The 25,862-nt window shown below is 57.3% G+C and overlaps 1 protein-coding gene across 2 annotated transcripts in view; it reads left to right on the top strand.

Moving 5' to 3' along the window:
• Positions 1-25,862, top strand: part of ATRX (ATRX chromatin remodeler) — a 144,014-nt gene that overhangs the window by 68,650 nt on the left and 49,502 nt on the right. For both annotated transcript variants that reach the window (XM_076053581.1, XM_076053582.1), the window contains exons 8-17: positions 3,727-3,794; positions 8,203-12,299; positions 13,131-13,209; positions 16,660-16,790; positions 17,989-18,167; positions 18,815-18,911; positions 19,939-20,071; positions 21,809-21,905; positions 23,178-23,435; positions 24,530-24,671. In XM_076053581.1, coding sequence (XP_075909696.1) covers positions 3,727-3,794; positions 8,203-12,299; positions 13,131-13,209; positions 16,660-16,790; positions 17,989-18,167; positions 18,815-18,911; positions 19,939-20,071; positions 21,809-21,905; positions 23,178-23,435; positions 24,530-24,671 — 5,281 coding nt within the window. The remainder of the gene's footprint in view (positions 1-3,726; positions 3,795-8,202; positions 12,300-13,130; positions 13,210-16,659; positions 16,791-17,988; positions 18,168-18,814; positions 18,912-19,938; positions 20,072-21,808; positions 21,906-23,177; positions 23,436-24,529; positions 24,672-25,862) is intronic.

Here is a 25,862-nt window from a genome sequence, read left to right as displayed (position 1 = left end):
GTGTGTGTCCAGTGGATGGTCTCAGCCGGGTCTCCGCTGACTCGCACGGAGACCCATAACTTACGACGCAGAGACCCGTAGACTCACACACAGAACCACAGACTCGCACAGACTCATGAGCACCGTACACGGACTTATGGACTCGCACAGACCCCCGTAGACTTGCACAGAGACACGTAGACTCCCACAGAGAGAGACCCGTAGACTCGCAGAGACCCATATACTTGCACGGATACCGATAACTCGCACAGAGACCCATAGACCCACACAGAACGATCGAATCGCACAGAAACCCATAGACTCACACAGAGACCCATAGACTCGCACATGATACACACGTAGATCGAAAGACTCACAGAGACTCATAGACTCACACACACCTTGTAGACTCGGAGACCCATAGACTCGCACAGAGACCCGTAGACTCAGAGATCCATAACTTTTATGGAGAGGCCCACGGACTCGCAGTCTCATCAACTCATAGAGACTTATAGTCTTCCACAGAGACCCATAGCCTCGCACAGACACACAGACTCGCATAGACTGGATTCCATGCTCGCTGGTTCTTTCGGTAAAGTCACGTAGGTAGAAAAATAACAGATGACGACGTTTCGATCGCAACACAAGCAATCGTCATCAGGTGGGACAACCACAGCAAGAAAAAACTGCTGAAGTAGAACCAAAGAGTACGGGTTCCTGCAGTCACGACGAAAGCTTCAAATCAAGATTAGACTGGATTGTGATTCCGTCGGGTTCTCAAGTGCAGCGAGTTGTTCGTAATTTTGGTCAAAACCCCCAGCTCTGACAAATAAAAAAATATCTGCGAGTTAATGCGAGCGAGGTTGAACTCGCTCGTACGACACCACGGAGCAATACTCTGGCATGGCAGGGCAGCGTGGGAAAGTGCTGCCACCTACTGTGGTGCGAGATCAACGGCTCTCTTGAGCGTCACTTGCAGACGAAGAAGGGGGTCTTTGAGGTAGCTCTGTGAAGTCCGCCTCCACTGGCCGTTTCTGAGTGTGGACCAGAGCGTCACTTGCAGAATAATGGAAAATCAGAAGTAGTTCTGTGATGTCCGCTTCCCTGCTTGGACCAGAGCGACACTTGCAGAATAATGGGAACTCAGAAGTAGTTCTGTGATGTCCGCTTCCCTGCTTGGACCAGAGCGACACTTGCAGAATAATGGAAACTCAGAAGTAGTTCTGTGATGTCCGCTTCCCTGCTTGGACCAGAGCGACACTTGCAGAATAATGGGAACTCAGAAGTAGTTCTGTGATGTCCGCTTCCCTGCTTGGACCAGAGCGACACTTGCAGAATAATGGGAACTCAGAAGTAGTTCTGTGATGTCCGCTTCCCTGCTTGGACCAGAGCGACACTTGCAGAATAATGGAAACTCAGAAGTAGTTCTGTGATGTCCGCTTCCCTGCTTGGACCAGAGCGACACTTGCAGAATAATGGGAACTCAGAAGTAGTTCTGTGATGTCCGCTTCCCTGCTTGGACCAGAGCGACACTTGCAGAATAATGGGAACTCAGAAGTAGTTCTGTGATGTCCGCTTCCCTGCTTGGACGAGAGCGACACTTGCAGAATAATGGGAACTCAGAAGTAGTTCTGTGATGTCCGCTTCCCTGCTTGGACCAGAGCGACACTTGCAGAATAATGGAAACTCATAAGTAGTTCTGTGATGTCCGCTTCCCTGCTTGGACCAGGGCTTCACTTGCAGAATAATGGGAACTCAGAAGTAGTTCTGTGATGTCCGCTTCCCTGCTTGGACGAGAGCGACACTTGCAGAATAATGGGAACTCAGAAGTAGTTCTGTGATGTCCGCTTCCCTGCTTGGACCAGAGCGACACTTGCAGAATAATGGAAACTCAGAAGTAGTTCTGTGATGTCCGCTTCCCTGCTTGGACCAGAGCGACACTTGCAGAATAATGGAAACTCATAAGTAGTTCTGTGATGTCCGCTTCCCTGCTTGGACCAGAGCGACACTTGCAGAATAATGGAAACTCATAAGTAGTTCTGTGATGTCCGCTTCCCTGCTTGGACGAGAGCGACACTTGCAGAATAATGGGAACTCAGAAGTAGCTATGTGATGTCCGCTTCTGCGAGCAGCATCAACAAACGGCGGCTGCATCAACTGCATCGTTGTTTTGCTAGTGTAATTTTTTATGTGTCGCGGGGGGGGGGGGGTCTCTGCCTAGGGGGTGCGGAGATTAATGGGCGACGGTCGGGAACCGAGACCCCCAGCCGCCATCCGTGACCTTGCCAATTTACATCGCTGCGGGAGAGGGAGGGGGGGTGGTGCGATGAGAGGGGAGAGGGTAGGGAGAGGGGTAGGGAGAGGGGTTGGGAGAGGGGTCGGGAGAGGGGTAGGGAGAGGGGTAGGGAGAGGGGTAGGGAGAGGGGTAGGGAGAGGGGTAGGGAGAGGGGTAGGGAGAGGGGTAGGGAGAGGGGTAGGGAGAGGGGTAGGGAGAGGGGTAGGGAGAGGGGTAGGGAGAGGGGTAGGGAGAGGGGTAAATGATTTTGATGTTTGCACCCAGAGCAGCAAGCGGTGATGTTGTTATCATCGCCACCATCATCATTGCTATCGTCGTTCCCATCAGGAGTAGCCATAGCAACAGTGGCAGTGTCATTCTCATCGTGAGCACCACGGTGGCTAGGAGGTGTTAACGACCTCACCTGGTCTACAGGAGGTCGTGGGTTCGATCCTGACCCTGACGCCTGCTGCTGCATATTTGGAGTTTGCGTGTCTCTCTCTCTCTCGCCCTCCCCGTGGTCGTGTGGATTTTTCTCCGGGTCCTCCGGTTTCCCCCCCACCACTCCCCCCCCCCCCCCTCCACGTTTAGAATCGACGTCGCACCGTTTCAGAGCGTCCGGCTGCTGCCGTAAATTAGCCAAAGGGCAGGAAGGGGGGGCACCCCCAGTGGCAGCCGCGTCCCCGTGTTAACCCAAACGCCCCTTGCGAACTTCTGAGAAGCGGTTACCGGTTTTAATAAGTGTGCCACGCTACCAACCCCGGTGTCGGCCACGCTCGGCAACGTTACCCACCAACCCCAGCTCCTTCCTCCCTCCGTGCGTTGTGTTTGCATGTAGGTGCTCGCTAACAGCACTTGCCCCAACAGTCTGCTAAAGGCTACACGGGGGATCTTTGTCTTTGTATGTTGGACTTCTTTCGCACCTTACGTGGACCACCCGTGCTAACTGAACACAAAAAAACAGTTCTACGGAAATCTGTTTTGTATTCAGTATCGTGGTGTAGTGTACAATGGTGTAGTGTATAGTAGTGTGGTATATTGCAGATAGTCGTGTATCGTGTAGTGTATTGTGTACATAGGCAACTATGCTAATCAGAGGTGTGGGGGGGGGGGGTGAAGAACAACAAACTAAACATAAAGCAGTTCGAAAGAAATTAGTTTCCAATGTAGTATAGTCTCTAATGTAGTGTACAGTAGTGTAGTTTACAGTATTGTAGTATATAGTATTTGTAGTATAGAGCATTTTAGTAGTTCCGTGTATAGTCGTGCAGTGTCTCGTCATGTTGTGTATGTGTGTGAACTTCTTTCGCTCCGTACGTAGCCAAAAACTACACTCGCGTTGCAAACGTGGCGGTTTGTGACGGTGAAATGTGACGTCGCCTGCGGTGCGATGTGACGTCGCCTGCGGTGAGATGTGATGTCGCCTGCGGTGCCATGTGATGGTGCGATGTGATGGTGTGATGTCGTTGCAGAGCTGCTACAAGTACTACACAAGCGATGACATCAACCAAGATGAAGAGGGGATGGATGAGCAGTGCAGGTCAGTCTCCATCCTCCCACCACCACCTCCTCCCACCACCACCTCCCACCACCACCTCCTCCCACCACCACCTCCCACCACCACCAGCTCCCACCACCACCACCTCCTCCCACCACCACCTCCTCCCACCACCACCTCCTCCCACCACCACCTCCTCCCACCACCACCTCCTCCCACCACCACCTCCTCCCACCACCACCTTCCACCACCACCTTCCACCACCACCACCTCCTACCACCACCACCTCCTCCCATCACCACCACCTCCTCCCACCACCACCTCCTCCGTCCACCGCTACCGTCCGCCTCCATCGACAACCTCCATACACCACCTCCGTCCACCACCTCCATGGAGCTGTTGTGAGCAAAGCAACAACATTAGGTCGTGTGAATATAAACGTGTGTCTTTAAACCCGCCACCACCACCATGACACACAGCCAATTAGTAAAGGGTTTGTCACGTAAACAAAACGTGCCAGTTTAGTTACGAGTTCAGCAGGACACGCACCGGTCGTGTATTTGGAGAGTGTAAAACTAACAGGAACATATTCTTAGCTCTTTCGGTAAAGTCACGTTGAAGGGAAACAATAAAATAATAAAATATATATAAAACAATAAAAATTCTCACGACGTTTCGACCATAACACAAACGGTCGTCATCAGGTGTGTTGGTTCGCATGAATTTATTTATTTTTTATTGGCTGTGTCGAGTGGTGTTTTAACGACACAATCTAACGCCCCAACAAATATACTTTATTGTGACTAATATTGGTCGTGAAAAGTACTCCATTTCAACTTTTAGTTTAATTTGTCAATTGAATGTTCGTTCAAATGTATTTATAAAGTAATTATTTGTAATGCCAAGCAGCTGCTACTGCAGCTGCTGCTGCTGTGCCCTTGCACAGCGCTCTTGAGATGCTTGATGAAAAGCGCTCCATGCAGAGGGTTCCGTACTCTGGAATTCCTATCTGGCACGTTGCCAACATCTCATCATCGTCCCTCAATAACTTGCGAGCATAGAGTGAGTCCGATGTCACCCAGTGGTCCTCCTCCATGCAGCCTAACTCCCACAACGATCCCCCGTATAGCCCTAACAGACTGTTGGGGCAAGTGCTGCTAGCGAGTACCTAATGAAGGCCGGCACGGCACACGAGGGGGTGGGTGACCAGCACCCACGCCCTGCCGCCTTTGTCTCCCCAGTGGCGATGTTTACTACACACTGCACCAGGTACTCATTTGAGGCTGAGTCGACCTAGGGGGGGTGGAGGCTGTTCAGCGGTTCATATGAACGTCACTGGTGTTGGCCGTGAGCAGGAATTGAACTCGGGTCGCTGGGTTTGTGGCGCAGATCGCAAACTGCTGCCCTACCGCTCCCCATATAACTCCCGCACACACTCGCACACATTCGCACAACGGCAAAGACAAAGGTCCCCCCGCGTAGGCTGTAACAGACTGTTGGGGCAAGTGCTGTTAGCGAGCAGCACCTGTGAAGGCCGGCACGGTCACACGGAAAGGGGGTGGTTGGCCAGCACCACGCCCGGGCGCCTTGGTCTCCCCACACACAAAACTCAAACGAAAATAAACGCGTTGTTTTTTTTGTTGCTTGAACGCTGCCTCCGACAAGTTTAATTGTGATCGCTACGCTCCGTTTAATTGCGTGAGCAATCAGTTTTGTGTCTGCACACAGTTCTCTTTTGTCAGGTGTGGTTTTCATGCAAAGCCCGCCGCTGGGCTTTTCCAGCCTCGTTTGCACGCGCGTGTTATTTTTTTACCGTGGTTTTTTTTAATTTGCACTGTTTGTCTTTCGCCTCGTCTCTTTTGTGCGACTATTAAAATGAACTCGACTACGATTGCAACTACTGCAGTAGAAATCCCTCTTAGCTAGTACAGGTTAGGGGGAAAAAGTATTTGATCCCCTACTGATTTTGTACGTTTGCCCACTGACGAAGAAATGATCAGTCTATAATTTTAATGGTAGGTTTATTTGAACAGTGAGAGACAGAATAACAACAAAAAATCCCGAAAAAACGCATGTCAAAAATGTTATAAATTGATTTGCATTTTAATGAGGGAAATACGTATTTGACCCCCTCTCAATCAGAAAGATTTCTGGCTCCCAGGTGTCTTTTATACAGGTAACGAGCTGAGATTAGGAGCACACTCTTAAAGGGAGTACTCCTAATCTCAGCTTGTTACCTGTATAAAAGACACCTGTCCACAGAAGCAATCAATCAATCCGATTCCAAACTCTCCACCATGGCCAAGACCAAAGAGCTCTCCAAGGATGTCAGGGACAAGATTGTAGACCTACACAAGGCTGGAATGGGCTACAAGACCATTGCCAAGCAGCTTGGTGAGAAGGTTACAACAGTTGGTGCGATTATTCGCAAATGGAAGAAACACAAAACAACTGTCAATCTCCCTCGGCCTGGGGCTCCATGCAAGATCTCACCTTGTGAGTTGCAATGATCATGAGAACGGTGAGGAATCAGCCCAGAACTACACGGGAGGATCTTGTCAATGATCTCAAGGCAGCTGGGATCATAGTCACAAAAAAACAATTGGTAACACACTACGCCGTGAAGGACTGAAATCCTGCAGCGCCCGCAAGGTCCCCCTGCTCAAGAAAGCACATATACATGCCCGTCTGAAGTTTGCCAATGAACATCTGAATGATTCAGAGGACAACTGGGTGAAAGTGTTGTGGTCAGATGAGACCATAATGGAGCTCTTTGGCATCAACTCAACTCGCCGTGTTTGGCGGCGGAGGAATGCTGCCTATGACCCCAAGAACACCATCCCCACCGTCAAACATGGAGGTGGAAACATTATGCTTTGGGAGTGTTTTTCTGCTAAGGGGACAGGACAACTTCACCACATCAAAGGGACGATGGACGGGGCCATGTACCGTCAAATCTTGGGTGAGAACCTCCTTCCCTCAGCCAGGGCATTGAAAATGGGTCGTGGATGGGTATTCCAGCATGACAATGACCCAAAGCACATGGCCAAGGCAACAAAGGAGTGGCTCAAGAAGAAGCACATTAAGGTCCTGGAGTGGCCTAGCCAGTCTCCAGACCTTAATCCCATAGAAAATCTGTGGAGGGAGCTGAAGGTTCGAGTTGCCAAACGTCAGCCTCGAAACCTTAATGACTTGGGGAAGATCTGCAAAGAGGAGTAGGACAGAATCCCTCCTGAGATGTGTGCAAACCTGGTGGCCAACTACAAGAAACGTCTGACCTCTGTGATTGCCAACAAGGGTTTTTGCCACCAAGTATTTAGTCATGTTTTGCAGAGGGGTCAAATACTTATTTCCCTCTTTTAAATGCAAATCAATTTATAACATTTTTGACATGCGTTTTTCTAGATTTTCTTGTTGTTATTCTGTCTCACTGTTCAAATATACCTACCATTAAAATTATAGACTGATCATTTCTTTGTCAGTGGGCAAACGTACAAAATCAGCAGGGGATCAAATACTTGTTTCCCTCACTGTATCCCTGTTAATGACTAATCGCTTAACGACGGGCCTCCATAGAGCCCAATTTGTAGTGGATAGTGTAGTCGTGTAGTGTACAGTGTAGTGTACAGTGTCGTGTATTGTAGTGTATAGTAGTGTAGTGTATCGTGTAGTGGAGATTAGAATAGTGTAGTGTATAGTAGTGTTGTGTATAGTAGTGTAGTGTATCGTGTAGTGGAGATTAGAATAGTGTAGTGTATCGTGTAGTGGAGATTAGAATAGTGTAGTGTATAGTAGTGTAGTGAATTGTGTAGTGGAGATTAGAATAGTGTAGTGTATAGTAGTGTAGTGTATTGTGTAGTGGAGATTAGAATAGTGTATAGTAGTATAGTGTAGTGGAGATTAGAATAGTGTATAGTAGTGTAGTGTATAGTGTAGTGTATAGTAGTGTAGTGTATAGTGTAGTGGAGATTAGAACAGTGTATAGTAGTGTAGTGTATAGTGTAGTGGAGATTAGAATAGTGTAGTGTATAGTGTAGTGGAGATTAGAATAGTGTAGTGTATAGTGTAGTGTATAGTAGTGTAGCGCCTCCAAAGAGCCCAATGTGTTCACTTACCGACCATTCCCGTGTTAACGACGGGCTGTTGTAGGTACAGTAAATTATAATAATTAGTGCATCGATTAACTGTGTTTCTTTTAGTATTATCTATTTATAATGTTGTTAGTATCTGCATGTGTTAATAGCCATTGTTGGAATGTTATAAAGTACGTTTTTTGGGTGAAAAGGGTCAACTTCGACGCCTTGAACGAATTAAGCCCTTAACGTGCATTTCCTATACTCGCTTAACGACCAAATCGCCTTTCATGGAACCAATCACCGTCGTTAAGATGATTCTACCGTAGATCCTGATCCCAAACTCCCTCCACCCCACCACATCCCCGTACCCCCAGGTGGTGTGCCGAGGGTGGCAACCTGCTCTGCTGCGACTTCTGCCACAACGCCTTCTGCAAGAGCTGCGTGCTGCGCAACCTGGGCCGCAGGGCCCTGCGCGACGTCGTCGCCAGCGGCGACGCCAAGTGGGCCTGCTTCGTGTGCGACCCGGCCCCCCTCATCGACGTCGTCGCCGCCTGCGACGCCGTCTTCGAGTCCCTCGACCTCCGCGGCAAGCGCTGGCACCACCAGAACCGGCAGCAGCAGCAGCAGCATCGGCGGCAGCAGCAGGAGCAGCAGCAGCAGCAGCAGCAGGTCCGCCACCGGCGCAATCGTCACGAGAAGCCGGGCAAGCGCGGCGAGCGCGGCGGCGGCGGCGGCGGCGGCGGCGACGTGACGGTGAGGTGCGCCGAAACGGGCGCCGCGATCACCGTACCGCGCCCGCCGATCGGCGGCGGTCAGGACGTCCGGAGGCAGCTGATGATCCCCAAGGAGGTTTTCCGCAAGTCCCAGAAACTGATCGAGGCGACGGTGAACCTGAGCCTGAAGTACATCAAGTTCCTGGGCTCGGCGTCGCGCAGCGGCGACGACGATGACGCCGGCGACGCCGGCGACGCCGGCCACCGGGGCTCGTCGCCGGAGAGGCTGGCGGTGCGCCTGCGGAAGGCCCGGGCCTTCCGCTCGGTGCTGTCGGAGCTCAGGAAGGCCCACGTGGCCCTCCACCGGAGCATGGAGGAGGAGGTGGCCACGCAGGCGGCCTCGATCAGGGAGCTGGAGGCCAAGGGGGGGCGGGCGAAGGCCGCGGCGGAGGTGAAGGCCGCGGCGGAGGCGAAGGAGGAGGTGGACGAGGAGGAGGAGGTGAAGGAGGGCGGAAGAGGAGGGAAGGGCGCTAAGGAAGGAAATAGAGGAGGGCGGAAGGCACAGGCAGAGAGCCGCCCGTCGAAAGACAAAGTCAAGGGCAGGCATCGAGCGGAGAGGGAGGGAGAGAAGGTCAACGAGGAGGTGGACGATGAGGTGGAGGACGAGGAGGAGGACGCGGAGCGGTTGCCCAAAGGTGCCCCGGCAGAGCGACCCGGCGGGAAGGAGGAGCCGGCGAGGGGCCCGGCGTCCGAGCCTCGCCGGGCGGCGCCGGGCGGCCCCTCGCCGGCGCCGCGGCACCACCGCCGCAAGTCCCTGCGCACCGCCCGCTCGCAGGAGGAGCCCGGAGGGGACGCTGCGGCGGCTGCGGCTGCGGCGGCGGCGGCGTCGGCGTCGTCGTCGGAAGAAGGAGGAGGAGGAGGAGGAGGGGGTGAGAGCGGCGACGAAGAGGGCGACGGAGGCGGCCATGGTGGCGATCGGGCCGTCCGCATTGGCGCCGTCAAAAAACCGAAGCCGTCGGCGGAAGAGCCGGCGCCGTCGGGCGTCGACGGGGCGAGCAAAGCGGAGGCCGGCGACGAGCCGATCGCCGCCTTCACCGCGGACTTCGACTTTGACATGGCGGAGCACGCCGTGGCGGACGACTCGTGGCTGCTCGCCGAGCTCAGCGACATCTCCTCCTGCGTGCAGCCCGCCGCCGACGGCGACGCCGGCAAAGCCGCCGACGGCAAAGCCGCCGCCGATGCTGGAGGCGCGGCCAAGGCCGGCGGCGACGATCGGCAAAGCGACGCCGCGCGGCGGGAAGAGGAGGAGGTGGTGGAGGAGGAGGAGGAGGAGGACGTGGAGGGTGATGATGTGGAAGAGGAGGAGGAGGAGGAGGATGAGGATGGCGGTACAAAGAGCAAGGAAAGAGCGACAACGAAGAAGAGGAAGAAGAAGGCCAACGGGAAGAACCGACCGCTGTCGGCGTCGCGTAAGGCCAAGGATGGAGACGCAAAGAGCCACGGGAAGGAAGAGGAGGAAGAGGAGGAGGAAGAAGGGGAGGCCGATGAGGAGGAGGCCGATGAGGAGGAGGCTGTGACCCCCGCGAAAGAGAGGGCTGCCAGCAAGCCGTCCGCGCTGTCGGAGCCCAGCGTCAAGACGGGCCCCGTTGTGCGGCTGAGGCCTATCAAGGCCTTGCCTGAGCAGCCCCTGGGCCCGACGGCGACGGAGGGGGGGGCGCGGTCACCGGCCACCGACGACGGCGGCGCCGACGACGATTGTGAGAACGGGGAGAAGGAGGAGGAGGACGAGGAGGAGGAGGAGGAGGGTAGACACACTCGCGCCACGACCGAGCGACGGAAGAAGGAACGCGGTGGCGACGACGACGACGGCCGTGGCCGTGGCAAGAAGACGAGGAGGAGCAAGAAGACGCTGGAGAAGAAACATAAATACGAGGAAGAGGAGGAGGAGGAGAAGGAGAAGAAGAAGCAGAAACAGAAGAAGGGAGAGAAGATGAGCGAGGGGGAGGAGGAGGAGAAGGAGAAGCAGAAACAGAAGAAGGGAGAGAAGATGAGCGAGGGGGAGGAGGAGGAGGAGGAGAAGGAGAAGAAGAAGCAGAAACAGAAGAAGGGAGAGAAGATGAGCGAGGGGGAGGAGGAGGAGGAGGAGAAGGAGAAGAAGAAGCAGAAACAGAAGAAGGGAGAGAAGATGAGCGAGGAGGAGGAGGAGGAGGAGGCTGGCGCCGGAGAGGCGTCGGCGGACAAAGTGGAGTCGGACCGCCACCGTCTGCAGCGGCCGCACGGGCAGAGAGAGAACGGAGAGCAAGGGGAGGTGGAGTTGGGGAAGGAGGAGGAGGGAGATGAGGGGAAGGAGGAGGGAGATGAGGGGAAGGAGGAGGGAGATGAGGGGAAGGAGGAGGATGAGGGGAAGGAGGAGGAGGATGAGGAGGATGAGGAGAGCCGGATGAGATGCGGCGACGAGGACGCGAGGCCCAAGTCCAAACGAAGGAAGTCGCCTCGCCGGCCGGGCGGGGACGACAAAGCCGACGCGGCAGACAGCAAGCGGTCGCCTCGGCAGAAGACCACGCCGCTGCGGCGCCCCTCGGCCGGCGTCGCCAAGCGCCTCCTGGGGGCGGCCGAGGAGGAAGGCGCTTGGCGTCGCCCCGGCAGCAGCAGCAACAACAACAGCAGCGACGACGACGACGCCGAGGGCGAGGGCGGCGGCGAGGACGCAGCGGGCAAGGCGGAGGCCGCGTCACCGCGACGCCCCACCAAGGGTGGGCGGGCCAAGCGGGGGAGCAAATTGGCGGCGCGGGCCGACGGCGACGACGGCGGCGACGGCGGCGACGACGGCGGCGACGACTCCGACGAGCCGCCGGGGACCGCGACGAAGGCCGAGGATGAGGCGGACGAGGCCTCGGATTCGGACGAGGTGCCGCTCATCCTGAGGATGTCCGCAAGGGACGCCGGCGCGGCCGGGCGGGCGTCGTCCGACGACAACGACGACGACGACGAGGGGGAGGAGGACGATGAGAAGGACGGCAGTGGCGGCGACGACGGGGATAAGCGAGGCGTCGCGAAGAAGGGGAAGCGGGCGGCCCTGGCAAGCAAGCGCAAAGCGGGGGGCGGCAAGGCTGCGGCGTCGAACGACGAGGCGGAGGGCGACGAGGGCGACGAGGGCGACGAGGCGGAGGGCGAGAAGACCACGAGCCGGCTGGGCAAGAAGCGCGGCAAGGCGGCGGCGGCGGCGGCGGCGGCGTCGCCGTCGCGCGCCACGACGAGGTCGGCCAGCGCCAAGCGGCGGCGCCGGCGATCCGACTCCTCCAACTACGACCCGGAGCTGGAGCGGGAGATCGGACGGCTGGGCAAGCTGCGGCCCGCCAAGCGTGCCAGGACGGCCAAGGGCGACGACGGCGGCGGCGACGACGACGACGACGACGAGGTGGCGGCGGCGGCCGCGGCAAGAAAGAAGAGGCAGAAGAGCGCGGCGCTCAAGAGCAAGGAGGTGAAGAAGGAGCCGGGTGATGAGGACGAGGACGACGACGAGGAGGAGGAGGACGAGGAGGGGAAGAAGTCTCGCCTACGACGGAGAGCCCGAAAGGAACGGGTGAAGAAGGAAGAGGTGGACAAGCTGTTGGTGCCGTCGGAGGACGAGGAGGAGGAGGGGGGCGAGGATGAGGAGGATGAGGAGGGTGGGGATGAATCGGACGCGTCGGCACAGAGGATCAAGACGATCGTGGACAGCGTGGCGGACGCCAAGGCCGGAGGGCAGTCCTTCTCTGGTGACTGGCCACGCACGCGCGCACACACACGCCTACGCACGTACACTTACGCACGTACACTTACGCACGTACACTTACGCGTGCATACACACGTACACTCGTGTGTACACAGACACACACGTATACACACGTAACGCACACGCACGTACACACGGACGCGCAGGTGCGCACGCACGTACATAACACGCTTCAACAAACAGCCACCAGAGGTCGCCACACGCACACACAGACGCGTCAGCCCCCGTGTAGCCCACACGTACGCTCACAAAGACAAAGATCCCCCGTCTAGCCTGTAACAGACCGTTGGGGCAAGTGCTGTTGGCGAGCAGCACCTGTGAAGGCCGGCACTGTGGCACACGAGGGGGTCGGTGGCCAACACCACGCCCGGCCGCCTTTGTCTCCCCGGTGGCGATGTTTACTGCACACCGTACCGGGTGCTCATTTGAGGCCGAGTCGACCTATGGGAGGCCCAGGACCGTTTCAGATAATCGTCACCGGTGTTGGCCGCCGGGTTCATAGCGCGAACCGCTGCACTACCGCTCCCCACACACACACACACGTGGCCACACAGACACGTGGCCACACAGACACGTGGCCACACAGACACACACACACACACACGAGACTACACAGACACGCACGCGCACACGCACAGACGCACGTACACTTACGCGCGCGCACGTGCACACGCGTGCACACATGTACACGCACGTACGCGCATAACAGACGCGCGTTCGCGCGGCGGCGGTGGAGCAGGTAGGTGGAGGAGTCAGCGTGACGAGGTGTCGTGGGTTTGTCCCCCCCCCCCCCCTTCCCCCTCCCCTCCGGTAGACGACGACGACGGCGGCGAGGAGGTGAAGGACGGGCCGGACGCCGCGTCCGAGGAGAGCGACGACAGCCCAGAAAACAGGTAGCGTCCTCGCGGCCAGTTCGCGAGCGATCCGCTGCTGGATGACGGAGACCGCTCTCCCCCGCCGGCCACGCAGACGGGACACCCTCAGTTGTGGACCGCTTGTGGCGGTGTGCGGTGAAGTGTGGGTACTTAGCACCACTCTTGCAAGACGTGTCCCGCTGCTCCTGTCCCCCCAGTGTCCCCCCAGTGTCCCCCCCCGTGTCTTTCTGCTCCCCATACCCCCCCCGTGTCCCGCGTTGTGGTCACGTCATTCCACCTCTCGGTCGTAGTTTGTTTTCTGATTGCTGGATCTTTTTTTCTTCTACTTGGAGGAAGAACTTTTAGTGCAAAGATAGACAGAGGTGGGGGGGGTGGGGGTGGGGGGGTGGGGGGCGGAGAAGATGGGGAGAAAGAGAGAGAAGGAAGAGAGAATGGGGGGCCGGTGGAGAGAAGGGAGAGAGGAGGTGAGAGAGAAGGTGGGAGAGGTGGAGAGAGAAGGGGGAGTGGCGGAGAGAAGGGAGAGAGAAGAAAGAGAGAAGGGGGAGTGGTGGAGGGAAGGGAGGGAGAAGGGGGGGGAGTGGTGGAGGGAAGGGAGGGAGAAGGGGGGGGGAGTGGTGGAGAGAAGGGGGGGGGAGTGGTGGAGAGGAGATGGAGAGAAGGGTTGGTGGTTTGAAGGGGGTGAGGGAGGGAAGAGAGAGAGAGCGGCGGGGAGGAAGAGACGGAGAGACGAGAGAGAGAGAGAATGGAGAGAGAGTGGGGGGGAGGGCAGTGAGGAGAAAGAGAGAGAGGATGGAGAGAGGAGGGCGATGGGAAGGCAGAGAGAGTGGGGTGGGGGTCGTGGTGGTGGTGGCGGCGGTGCCGTAGCCGAGACCGCTGGAGACGTGGCCCCACAATGAAGCGATTGAGTCCTTGCCTACCACCACCCTCCCCCCTCCCGACCCCCAAGGCCCCATCGCTCGGCTCCGGTTTCAGCGGAGACCGCGCGCCCTTCACGTCCCTTGTGCTCGTCATTCCGCGTAACGGGCGGGCCGGGCCCGGCCTGGCCGGAATAAATCCTGAGGGCGTTCCGCCCCCACCCCCTCCTCCGTACGGTAGAGAGCTCTGTAAAGGATCGGCCCCGCAAGCGCGTTCGTTCGATAGCTTGCTCGATCGATTGAGCGAGCGACCGATTGAGCGATCGACCGATTGAGCGATCGATCAACGATCGACCGATTGAGCGATCGATCAACGATCGACCGATTGAGCGATCGATCAACGATCGACCGATTGAGCGATCGATCAACGATCGACCGATTGAGCGATCGATCAACGATCGACCGATTGAGCGATCGATCAACGATCGACCGATTGATCGAGCGATCAACGATCGACCGATTGATCGAGCGATCGAACAACGACCGATTGATCGAGCGATCGAACAACGATCGACCGATTGATCGAGCGATCGATCAACGATCGACCGATTGATCGAGCGACCGATTGATCGAGCGAGCGACCGATTGATCGAGCGAGCGACCGATTGATCGAGCGAGCGACCGGACGACCGATTGATCGAGCGACCGATTGACCGATTTAGCGAGCGAGTGACCGATTTAGCGAGCGAGCGACCGATTGCTCGATCACTCTCTCGCTTATCGATAAATCGATCGCTCACTCGATTGCAGCTGGAGGAAGGGGACCCTCCACTAACATGAAGCGCTTAAGAGAGAGAGAGAGAGACAGACACGCAGGTAGCTTGGCCTACTCTTCCAAGCAGGTTCGCACATCTTGGATGAGTGGTGGAGAGTATACCCACACTTTATCCCGCCGCCACCACACGCAACCAGCCGATCTATTTGTGAGTGTATGATGAGTCTTTGGGTCTCTATATACACCTATGGGTCTCTGTGAGACCTCGCTAACAGCACTTGCCCCAACAGTCTGTTAAGGCTGTACGCGCACACTTGTATACTTGTGTGTGCAAGTCTGCGTGTGTATACACAGGTGTGTGTGTACGTGTGTGTGCAAGTCTGCGTGTGTATACACAGGTCTGTGTGTGTGTGTACATGTGTGTGCAAGTCTGCGTGTGTATACACAGGTGTGTGTGTACATGTGTGTGCAAGTCTGCGTGTGTATACACAGGTCTGTGTGTGTGTGTACATGTGTGTGCAAGTCTGCGTGTGTATACACAGGTGTGTGTGTGTGTGTACATGTGTGTGCAAGTCTGCGTGTGTATACACAGGTCTGTGTGTGTGTACATGTGTGTGCAAGTCTGCGTGTGTATACACAGGTGTGTGTGTGTGTACATGTGTGTGCACGTCTGCGTGTGTATACACAGGTGTGTGTGTACATGTGTGTGCAAGTCTGCGTGTGTATACACAGGTGTGTGTGTACATGTGTGTGCAAGTCTGCGTATGTATACACGTGTGTGTGTGTACATGTGTGTGCAAGTCTGCGTGTGTATACACGTGTGTGTGTACATGTGTGTGCAAGTCTGCGTGTTTACACAGGTGTGTGTGTGTACATGTGTGTGCAAGTCTGCGTGTGTATACACAGGTGTGTGTGTGTGTACATGTGTGTGCAAGTCTGCGTGTGTATACACAGGTGTGTGTGTGTGTATACTTGTGTGTGCAAGTCTGCATGTGTATACACAGGTGTGTGTGTGTACATGTGTGTGCAAGTCTGCGTGTGTATACACAGGTGTGTGTGTGTGTACATGTGTGTGCAAGTCTGCCTGTGTTTACACAGGTGTGTGTGTGTACATGTGTGTGCAAGTCTGCGTGTGTATACACGTGTGTGTGTGTACATGTGTGTGCAAGTCTGCGTGTGTATACACGTGTGTGTGTGTACATGTGTGTGCAAGTCTGCGTGTGTATACACAGGTGTGTGTGTGTACATGTGTGTGCAAGTCTGCCTGTGTTTACACAGGTGTGTGTGTGTACATGTGTGTGCAAGTCTGCGTGTGTATACACGTGTGTGTGTGTACATGTGTGTGCAAGTCTGCGTGTGTATACACGTGTGTGTGTGTACATGTGTGTGCAAGTCTGCGTGTGTATACACAGGTGTGTGTGTGTACATGTGTGTGCAAGTCTGCGTGTGTATACACAGGTGTGTGTGTGTACATGTGTGTGCAAGTCTGCGTGTGTATACACAGGTGTGTGTGTGTGTACATCTGTGTGCACGTGCAGCGGTTAGCGCGCTACGTTACAAACCCGGCGGGCCGAGTTCGATTCCCGCTCACGGCCAACTCCGGTGACGATTAAGTGAACCGGTCTTGGGCCCTCCCCTAGGTCGACTCGGCCTCAAACGAGTACATTGCGCGGTGTGTAAACATCGCCGCTGGGGAGATAAAGACGGCCGGGCGGCCGTGGTGCTGGCCACCCAACCCCCTCGCGTGCCGTCCTGCTGCTCGCTGACGGCACTTGCCCCAGCAGTCTGTCGAAGGCTACAACGCGGGGGGGGGGGGGACCTTTTCCTTTGTGTGCTAAGAATCGCCAAGTCTATGCTGCTGCAAGAGATCATGGTGGGGAAGCTGTCGGGAGAGGACAGCTCATCGGAGGAAGACGATAAGGAAGATGCGCAGGCGGCCGGGAAGAAGAGGAGCAAGGGAGACGAAGGAGGTGAGGTGACGATGCCGGCGATCGTGGTCACAGCTCCGCCTTAACCACCACCACCACCATCATCATCGCCGCCGCCATCGTTACAGGAACATTGCCACTATCGTGGTGGTAGTGGTGGTGGTGATGGCGGGGGTGTGGTGGTGGTGGTGGTGGCGGCGGCAGTGGCGGTGGATGTGTCTGTCACCGTCGTGGCGTCTCGAAAGCAGCGGAAAGACACGCCGAGCATTTATTATTCTTATCACCGTCATCATCTTTCTTTTTTATAATAATAACACGAGAAAAATATCCGTTGGAATGTTACTTTGTTAAATGTTTACCTTTTCCTTGGGCGAGAGCGGAGGTGTAGCGGTTAGCGCCGCGCTCCGAACCCGGCGGAGGCCCGGGTTCGATTCCCGCTCACGGCCGCCACCAACGATTACCTGAAGCGGTCCCTGGGCCTCCCGCTAGATCGACTCGGCCTTAAATGAGTACCTGGTGTGTGGTCAACATCGCTGCCGTTAACAGCCCTTGCTCCGACAGTCTGTTAAGGCTACACGGGGGCTCCTCTGTCTTTGTGCCTGGCCGTAAAAGGAAAATAATTTAAGAGGTTGACATTTCACGCAATGGCCCTTCTTCCATGGCACTTGAACTTGAGAGAATGAAAATGTAATAAAGATGTCGTGCATTAGGTGTTGGTGCTGTCATTCATACAGCGTAAGACAGAGGAGCACGCGGATTAGAGACATTGTCATCACATTTGAGCTTTAATCAGTGGTGGATTCACCATGGTGGTGATGATTCATTACAATGAGAGGAACACAGGGTCGAGACATCATCACATTATTATTTATCCAGCAGTGGATACGACCCAGACCTCGGTCTCAGTCATTCTCTCATCCGTGTCAACTCGGGGTCTTTGACACGACCGCTATGATGAACCCACAGAGAGAAGGGTGGCGAGAGAGAGAGAGAGAGACACCCAGGGGGTGGGTGGTAAGGCGGGTGACTCGGTGGGTGAGGTGGGTTACTCGATGGGTGACTTGATGGGCGAGGTGGGTGACTCTGTGGGTGAGTTGCTGTATCGTTTGCCGTTGCAACTCGCTGACCCCGTGCCCCCGACTGGACACCCGTGAGTGACTTCGTAGCTCATCGGATTCCTCCTCCTCCTGCTGCTGCTGCTGCTGCCGCTTGACACGCGGATTCTGTTTCGCCCTCCCAGGCAGCGGTGACGGCGCGGAGGAGGAGGAGGAGGACGAGGCAGAGGCCGATGACGACGGCGGTGGCGGCTCCGACTCGGACTTCGAGATCCCCAACAAGTCGCGCTTCCGCCACCACCTCCTGCGCCACAAGCTGGTGGAGAGCGACTCGGACTCGGCACGCGCACGCAAGGGGACCAAGGTCGCTCCTCGCTCGCTCATTTACTCGCCCCCTCGCTCGCTCGCTCGCCTGCTCGGGCACTCGCTCGCTCCTCACTCGCTCGCTCTTCGCTCACTCGCCTGATTGCGCAACTCGCTCGCTCATTTACTCGCCCCCTCATTCGCTCGCCCGCTCGGGCACTCGCTCGCTCCTCACTCGCTCCTCGCTCACTCGCCTGATTGCGCAACTCGCTCGCTCCTCACTCGCCCGCTCGCTCGCTTGCTCACTGGCCCGCTAACATGTTCATTCGCTCACACGCCCGCTGCTCGCTCAACCGCCTGCTCGCTCGCCCACCCGCTCGTCCACCCCGCTCACTCGCCCATTCACTCCTTCACTCGCTCATTCACTCACTCGCTCGCTCACTCGCCCACTCACTCATTCGCTCGCTCACTCGCCCACTCGCTCAGCACTGTCTCTTCACCCCCCAAACTCTTCCTGCTACGACAACAACAACGACAACGTCGCTCGATTTCAGACCCGCGTTAACAACTCGCTAAGAGCCGCGTGTCGCCCGTTGAACGGTGCAGTTTGTTACTGGCCGCTTGGCGTTGTTGCCGTCGGGGTGGGGGGCCGCCCTGCGTGGGCCGTGGGTGACGCGCGGTGGGCTGCTGTGCGCGCGCGGCGAGCAGGAGGGGAAGGAGGAGGGCGACGAGGAGGAGGAGGATGACGAGGAGCGGACGCCCAAGAAGCCTCGACGCAAACCCAACCGGGGCATCAACACGGCCGGTGGGCGTTCCCCCCACACCGTGTCTCCCCGCGTTGCCCCCATGTCTCCCGTGTGTGTCTCCCCGCGTCTCCCCCATGTCTCCCGTGTGTGTCTCCCTAGGTTTCCCCCATGTCTCCCGTGTGTCTCCCCGCGTCTCCCCCATGTCTCCCGTGTGTGTCTCCCCGCGTCTCCCCCATGTCTCCCGTGTGTGTCTCCCCAGGTTTTATCCCATGTCTCCCGTGTGTGTCTCCCTAGGTTTCCCCCATGTCTCCCGTGTGTCTCCCCGCGTCTCCCCCATGTCTCCCGTGTGTGTCTCCCCGCGTCTCCCCCATGTCTCCCCGCGTCTCCCCCATGTCTCCCGTGTGTGTCTCCCCGCGTCTCCCCCATGTCTCCCGTGTGTGTCTCCCCGCGTCTCCCCCATGTCTCCCGTGTGTGTCTCCCCAGGTTTTATCCCATGTCTCCCGTGTGTGTCTCTCCGTGTCTCCCCAGGTTTCCCCATGTCTCCCATGTGTGTCTCCCCGCGTCTCCCCCATGTCTCCCGTGTGTGTCTCCCCGCGTCTCCCCCATGTCTCCCGTGTGTGTCTCCCCGCGTCTCCCCCATGTCTCCCGTGTGTGTCTCCCCAGGTTTTATCCCATGTCTCCCGTGTGTGTCTCTCCGTGTCTCCCCAGGTTTCCCCATGTCTCCCATGTGTGTCTCCCCGCGTCTCCCCCATGTCTCCCGTGTGTGTCTCCCCGCGTCTCTCCCATGTCTTCCCGCGTCTCCCCAGGTTTCCCCCATGTCTCCCCACCTCTCACTGCATCTCCACCATGTCTCCCCACATCTCACCGGTGTCTCCCTTGTGTGTCTCCCTTGTGTGTCTCCCCGTGTCTCCATTTCTTTAATCTTTGTCCTCCCGCGGTGATAATTACTCTGCTGACATTGCTGCTGATTATCATGTTGTTGCTGCTGCTGATGATGATGATGCCAACTGCTGCTGCTGCTGCTGATGATGATGATGATTGATGGTGCCGACGCTCTCCCCCCTCTTGCACTGCGACCCCCCTCAGACAGCGACGACGATTCTGAGGACGACGAGGCGGAGGAGGAGGGGAGCTCTGGGTCTCTGCGCAAGTCCGAGCTGGACGGGACGACCTCCGACTCGCAGTCGGACAGCAAGAAGAAGAAGTCCTACAAGACCAGGTGCAGCCCTCCTCGCCCTTGCCTAGGTCCGCTCGGCAGTAAAATAATGTCCCCACCCCCTCCCCTCCTGCCGACCTTCATAGGGCGCCGCCCGCTTAGCAGCACGAAACTTCGAGGAGTCTTAACAGAGACGGCGCGTCGCTGGGGGGCTCCCTCTAGAGCGGAGGCCCCATCCGCCGGCAGTGGCGCGGGTGGGCGCTTGCAGGGCTACGCCTCGGCCTGTTGTTTTTTTTATTTTTTCCGCGAGCTTATTCATTTATTTACTGTCAAAGGGTCTCGGTTATCGGACCCAAATCATCGGCCGTGCGATCGACGACTTCCGACCTTGCAGATCGCCCCCCCCCCCGGGCCTCCCTCTACGTCGACTCAGCCTCAAATGAGTACCTGGTACGGTGTGTAGTAAACATCGCTAGCACCGGGGAGACAAAGGCGGCCGGGCGTGGTGCTGGCCACCCACCCCCTTGGTGTGCCGTGCCGGCCTTCACAGGTGCTGCTCCCTAACAGCGCTTGCCCCAACAGTCTGTTGAGGCTGCACGTGGGATCTTAAGTCTTTGTTATCTTTGTTCCAGTGGTGCGGTTAAGTGTCACGTGTTGTGTGTGTGTGTCTCTCTCTGGTTTTTGTCTTCCCATTGCGTGTTGGTTTGTGCGATCGTGCCACGGCGTCGGTCTGATGTGTAGGAGCGGTGGCATAGTGGTCAGCGCACCGCGCTAACCAACACCGCTCGATTCCCGTTCACGGCCGATATCGGCGACGATTGTCTGAACCGGCCCTGGGGTCTCCCTCTAGATCAGGGGTCACCAAACTTTTTTCACAGTGGGCCGGATAACTGAAAGAATGACGAGCGCAAGGGCCGCGTAATGAATAAATATTTCTGTAGCGTCGGACCTGTGTTGACAGCTGGGAAAATCTGGGGGCGGGAAAGATGCGTGTTTGTGTGTGTTGCCATGGAAACCGTGGTAACGTGTTGCCATGACGTTGCCCTGGAAACCATGGTAACGTCAGAGCGTAAGGCGGAGCTACCACGAGCCGGGGAAGTACTTGGGAAGGCGCGAAATAAGCAAACGTTACCATAAACAAGAAAATCTAGATACAATAATTGGAAATTTAAAATAGTACATTTGAGGAACATAGCAGTCAGGAGTTCTCCGCACGCGTGAGGATCTCCTCGTATTCTAAACATAATATTTAAATGTAAATTGTATCACAACGTCTCGTGTTCCATACGTTTTATCAACCAAATTCAAGTACCGTCGGCGGGCCTGATGGGCTGCCGTCGCGGGCCGGATCCGGCCCGCGGGCCGTAGTTTGGTGACCCCTGCTCTAGATCGACTCGGCCTCAAATGAGTACCCGGTGCGGTGTGGAGTTAAACATCGCTGCCGGGGACACAAAGCCGGCCGGGCGGGCGTGGTTTTTTTTGTGTGTACGGCCACTCCGAGAACAGCACTCGGGGGCCCCAACGGCCCGTCTTGTTGTTGTTCGTTGCGAGTATCCCGGCACGCGTTGTGTGTGTCGTGAACATCACCGTTGGGGGAGACCGAAGGCCGCCCGCCCGCCCGCCCGCCCGCCGCGTGGCGCCGCGTGCCGGCCTTCAGGTGGTGCCGCTCGCCATGACACATCGGCACTTAGCGCCCCCCAACTGGTCTATACGAGCGGGGTCGGGGGGGGGGGGCGGGGTGGAATCTTTGTCCTTTGAGTGGGTGAGCGAGCGGCGTGTGTTCGGGGGGGGGGTTCGAAGGTCGTCAAAGAAGCTGGGGGAGGAGGAGACGCAGCGGAGCTACAAGCAGAAGAAAAAGCGGCGACGCATCAAGGTCCAGGAGTCTTCGTCCGACGAGGTAGCGTCCCCGATTCGCCGCGCTCCCTGAAGCCAGCGGTGCCGGAGCAATCGCCGGGGGCTGCTTTCTTTGCGCGGCGGTAAAATTGGCCGTGCTCCCTAAACCTCCTCTCCCAGCCTTGACCCTGTGATTTAAACCGGGATCTCAAGTCTAGACAGAGACCCCGTAGACTCGCACAGAGACCCCGTAGACTCGCACATAGACCCGTAGACTCGCACAGAGACCCGTAGACTCGCACAGAGACCCCGTAGACTCACACAGAGACCCCGTAGACTCGCACAGAGACCCCGTAGACTCGCACAGAGACCCGTAGACTCACACAGAGACACGTAGACTCGCACAGAGACCTGTAGACTCGCACAGAGACCCATAGACTCACACAGAGACCTGTAGACTCGCACAGAGACCCATAGACTCACACAGAGACCTGTAGACTCGCACAGAGACGCGTAGGCTCGCACAGAGACCCGTAGACTCGCACAGAGACCTGTAGACTCGCACAGAGACCCGTAGACTCGCACAGACCCGTAGACTCGCACAGACCCGTAGACTCGCACAGAGACCCGTAGACTCGCACAGAGATCCATAGACTCGCACAGAGACCCGTAGGCTCGCACAGAGACCCGTAGACTCGCACAGAGACCCGTAGACTCGCACAGAGACACGTAGACTCGCACAGAGATCCATAGACTCGCACAGACCCGTAGACTCGCACAGAGACCCGTAGACTCGCACAGAGACCCGTAGACTCGCACAGAGACCCGTAGACTCGCACAGAGACCCGTAGACTCGCACAGAGACCCGTAGACTCGCACAGACCCGTAGACTCACACAGAGACCCGTAGACTCGCACAGAGACCCGTAGACTCGCACAGAGATCCATAAACTCGCACAGAGACCCATAGGCTCGCACAGAGACCCGTAGGCTCGCACAGAGACCCGTAGGCTCGCACAGAGACCCGTAGACTCGCACAGAGTTACATAGACTTGCACAGAGACCCGTAGGCTCGCACAGAGACCCGTAGACTCGCACATAGACCCGTAGACTCGCACATAGACCCGTAGACTCGCACAGAGACCCGTAGACTCGCACAGAGACCTGTAGACTCGCACAGAGACCCGTAGTTGACGATGATGAGGACAATGTTGACGATGCTGACGATGATGTCACTGATGACGGCGTCCGTTGATTCGACCCCTAACCCCTCCTCCACCCCTCCTCCACCCCTCCTCCACCCCTCCTCTACCATCACCGCCATCACCGGCCGCCAGAACTCGGACGAGAGCGATCGCAAGCGCAAGAGGAGGAGGAAGAAGAAGAGGAAGGGCTCTGACGACGAGGGCAGCTCGGACGAGGAGGGCGGCTCGGACGACGACGACTCCAAGTCGCCCGGCAAGGGGCGCAAGAAGATCCGCAAGATCATCAAGGACACGAAGCTGCGCGACGAGACGCAGCAGGCGCTCAAGGAAGAGGAGGAGAGGCGTCGGCGCGTCGCCGAGCGCGAGAAGGAGCGCGACAAGCTGCGCGAGGCGAGTCGCTAGCGCGTCAGTTCGCCGGTCAACTCGTTAGCTGGTTAGCGTGATGGTCAGAGGGTCACAGAGTAGACGCAGCGGGCGCTGGAGGAGGAGGAGGAGGAGTGGCTGTCACTGAGAGCGATAAGCTGCGCGAGGCGAGTCGCTAGCTCGTCAGTTCGCCGGTCAACTCGTTAACTGGTTAGCTGGTTAGCGTGATGGTCAGAGGGTCACAGAGTAGACGCAGCGGGCGCTGGAGGAGGAGGAGGAGCGGCGTGTCACCGAGCGCGATGAGCTGCGCGAGGCGAGCCGCTAGCCTGTTAGTTGGCTGGTTAACTAGTTAACTAGTTAGCGTGATAGAGGGGCACAGAGGAGACGCAGCTGGCGCTGGTGGAAGAGGAGGAGGAGCGGCGTGTCACCGAGCGCGAGTGAAGAGGGCGACGAGCTGACGGGGCGAGTGGCTCGCTAGTCGGTTCGCTAGTTAACGAGCTAGCGTGATGCTTAGAGGGTCACGGGGTAGACGCAGCGGGCGCTCGGGGAAGAGGAGAAGCGGGACGAGCTGAGCGAGGCGAGTTGCTGGTCGGTAAACCAGTTAGCGAGATGATGCTTGGCGGGATGGTCAGAGGGTCACAGGGCAGACGCAGCGGGCGGAGGAGCAGGAGCGGCGCTCTGTTGGCCGATTAGATACAAGCGGGACGAGCTGCGTGAGCCGAGTCGCTGATTGGTTAGCTAGTTGGTTCACTCGTTAGTGTGATGATGGTTAGGGGACGCGACAGGCGCTGCAGGAGGAGGAGCGGTGCTGTGTGGCCGCCTAGGAACGAGCGGGATGATGCTGCAAGAGTTAAAACGCTCGCTCGCTAGTTGATTAGCTCGTTTGTGTTATGGGCTGGCGTGACCGTGTATGCCTGTGCGTGCGTTACTCTGCGTGCGTGCCAGTGCGTGACCGCCCGTGCGTGCCTGTGCGTGACTGTACGTGACTGTGCGTGACAGACCGTGCGTGACTGTGCGTGACAGACCGTGCATGACTGTGCGTGACAGACCGTGCGTGACTGTGCGTGACAGACCGTGCGTGACTGTGCGTGCCTTTGCGTGACCGCCCGTGTGTGGTGCAGGTGATCGTGATCGAGGATGAGGCGATCGCACCGTGCCCCATCACCACGAAGCTCGTGCTGGAGGAGGACCCCGAGACCCACGAGCCCGTCGTGGAGGTGCTGCGCTCCCTCGTGTGCAAGCTCAAGCCTCATCAGGTGGACGGTGAGGATCCCTCACCGCCACTCGCTCGCCAACCGCTCGCTCGCCCATTCGCCCACGCTCACTCGCTCACTCCGGCGTGTGCAAGCTCAAGCCTCATCAGGTGGACGGTGAGGATCTCTCACCGCCACTCGCTCACCAACCGCTCGCTCGCCACTCGCTCGCCCATTCGCCCACGCTCACTCGCTTACTCCGGCGTGTCCAAGCGCTAAGTCTCATCAGGTGGACGGTGAGGATCTCTCACCGCCACTCGCTCACCAACCGCTCGCTCGCCCATTCGCCCACGCTCACTCGCTCACTCCGGCGTGTCCAAGCTCAAGCCTCACCAGGTGGACGGTGAGGCTCGCTCACCGATGCTCACCACCAAGCCACGCTCACCCACGCTCACCCACGTGTGTAAGCTCAAGGCTCGCCAGGTGAACGGTGAGGCTCGCTCACCGACGCTCACCACTTGCCGACTCCCACAACTCACTCACCCGTGCTCACCACTCGCTCGGACGTGTGGGTAGGAGCGTGGCGCTCACGATTGAATGTGATGGAAAAATTAATTTTAGAAATCTACAACCGCCACTGCAGAGAGAAGAGAAGGATCACGGGGAGAGAGAGTGATAGAGAGAGCTAGAGAGAGTGCGACAGAGCGAGAGAGCTAGAGAGAGAGGGAGCGAGAGAGCTAGAGAGAGGGAACGAGAGAGGGAGTGAGAGAGAGCGAGAGAGCTATAGAGAGAGGGAACGAGAGAGGGAGTGAGAGAGAGCGAGAGAGCTAGAGAGAGGGAACGAGAGAGGGAACGAGAGAGAGCGACGGAGCGAGAGAGAGAGAGAGAGCGACGGAGCGAGTGAGGGAGCGAGAGAGAGGGAGCTAGCGAGAGAGAGCGACGGAGCGAGAGAGAGGGAGAGTGAGAGAGAGAGCGCGAGAGAGCGACGGAGCGAGAGAGTGAGAGAGAGCGACAGAGCGAGAGAGAGAGGGAGCGAGAGAGAGAGAGCGACGGAGCGAGAGAGAGAGCTAGAGAGAGGGAGCGAGAGAGAGGGAGTGAGAGAGAGAGCTAGAGAGAGAGCTAGAGAGAGAGAGAGCTAGAGAGAGAGCTAGAGAGAGAGCTAGAGAGAGGGCTAGAGAGAGAGAGAGCTAGAGAGAGAGAGAGGGAGCGAGAGAGTGAGAGAGAAAGCTAGAGAGAGAGAGAGAGGGAGCTAGAGAGCTAG

Source organism: Petromyzon marinus, chromosome 61 (assembly GCF_048934315.1).
Source record: "Petromyzon marinus isolate PM22_M1 ecotype Great Lakes invasive population chromosome 61, UKy_Petmar_22M1.pri1.0, whole genome shotgun sequence".
Classification (NCBI taxonomy): domain Eukaryota; kingdom Metazoa; phylum Chordata; class Hyperoartia; order Petromyzontiformes; family Petromyzontidae; genus Petromyzon; species Petromyzon marinus.
Note: the sequence above shows the minus strand (reverse complement) of the source record. Positions and strands in the feature narration are given on the sequence as shown.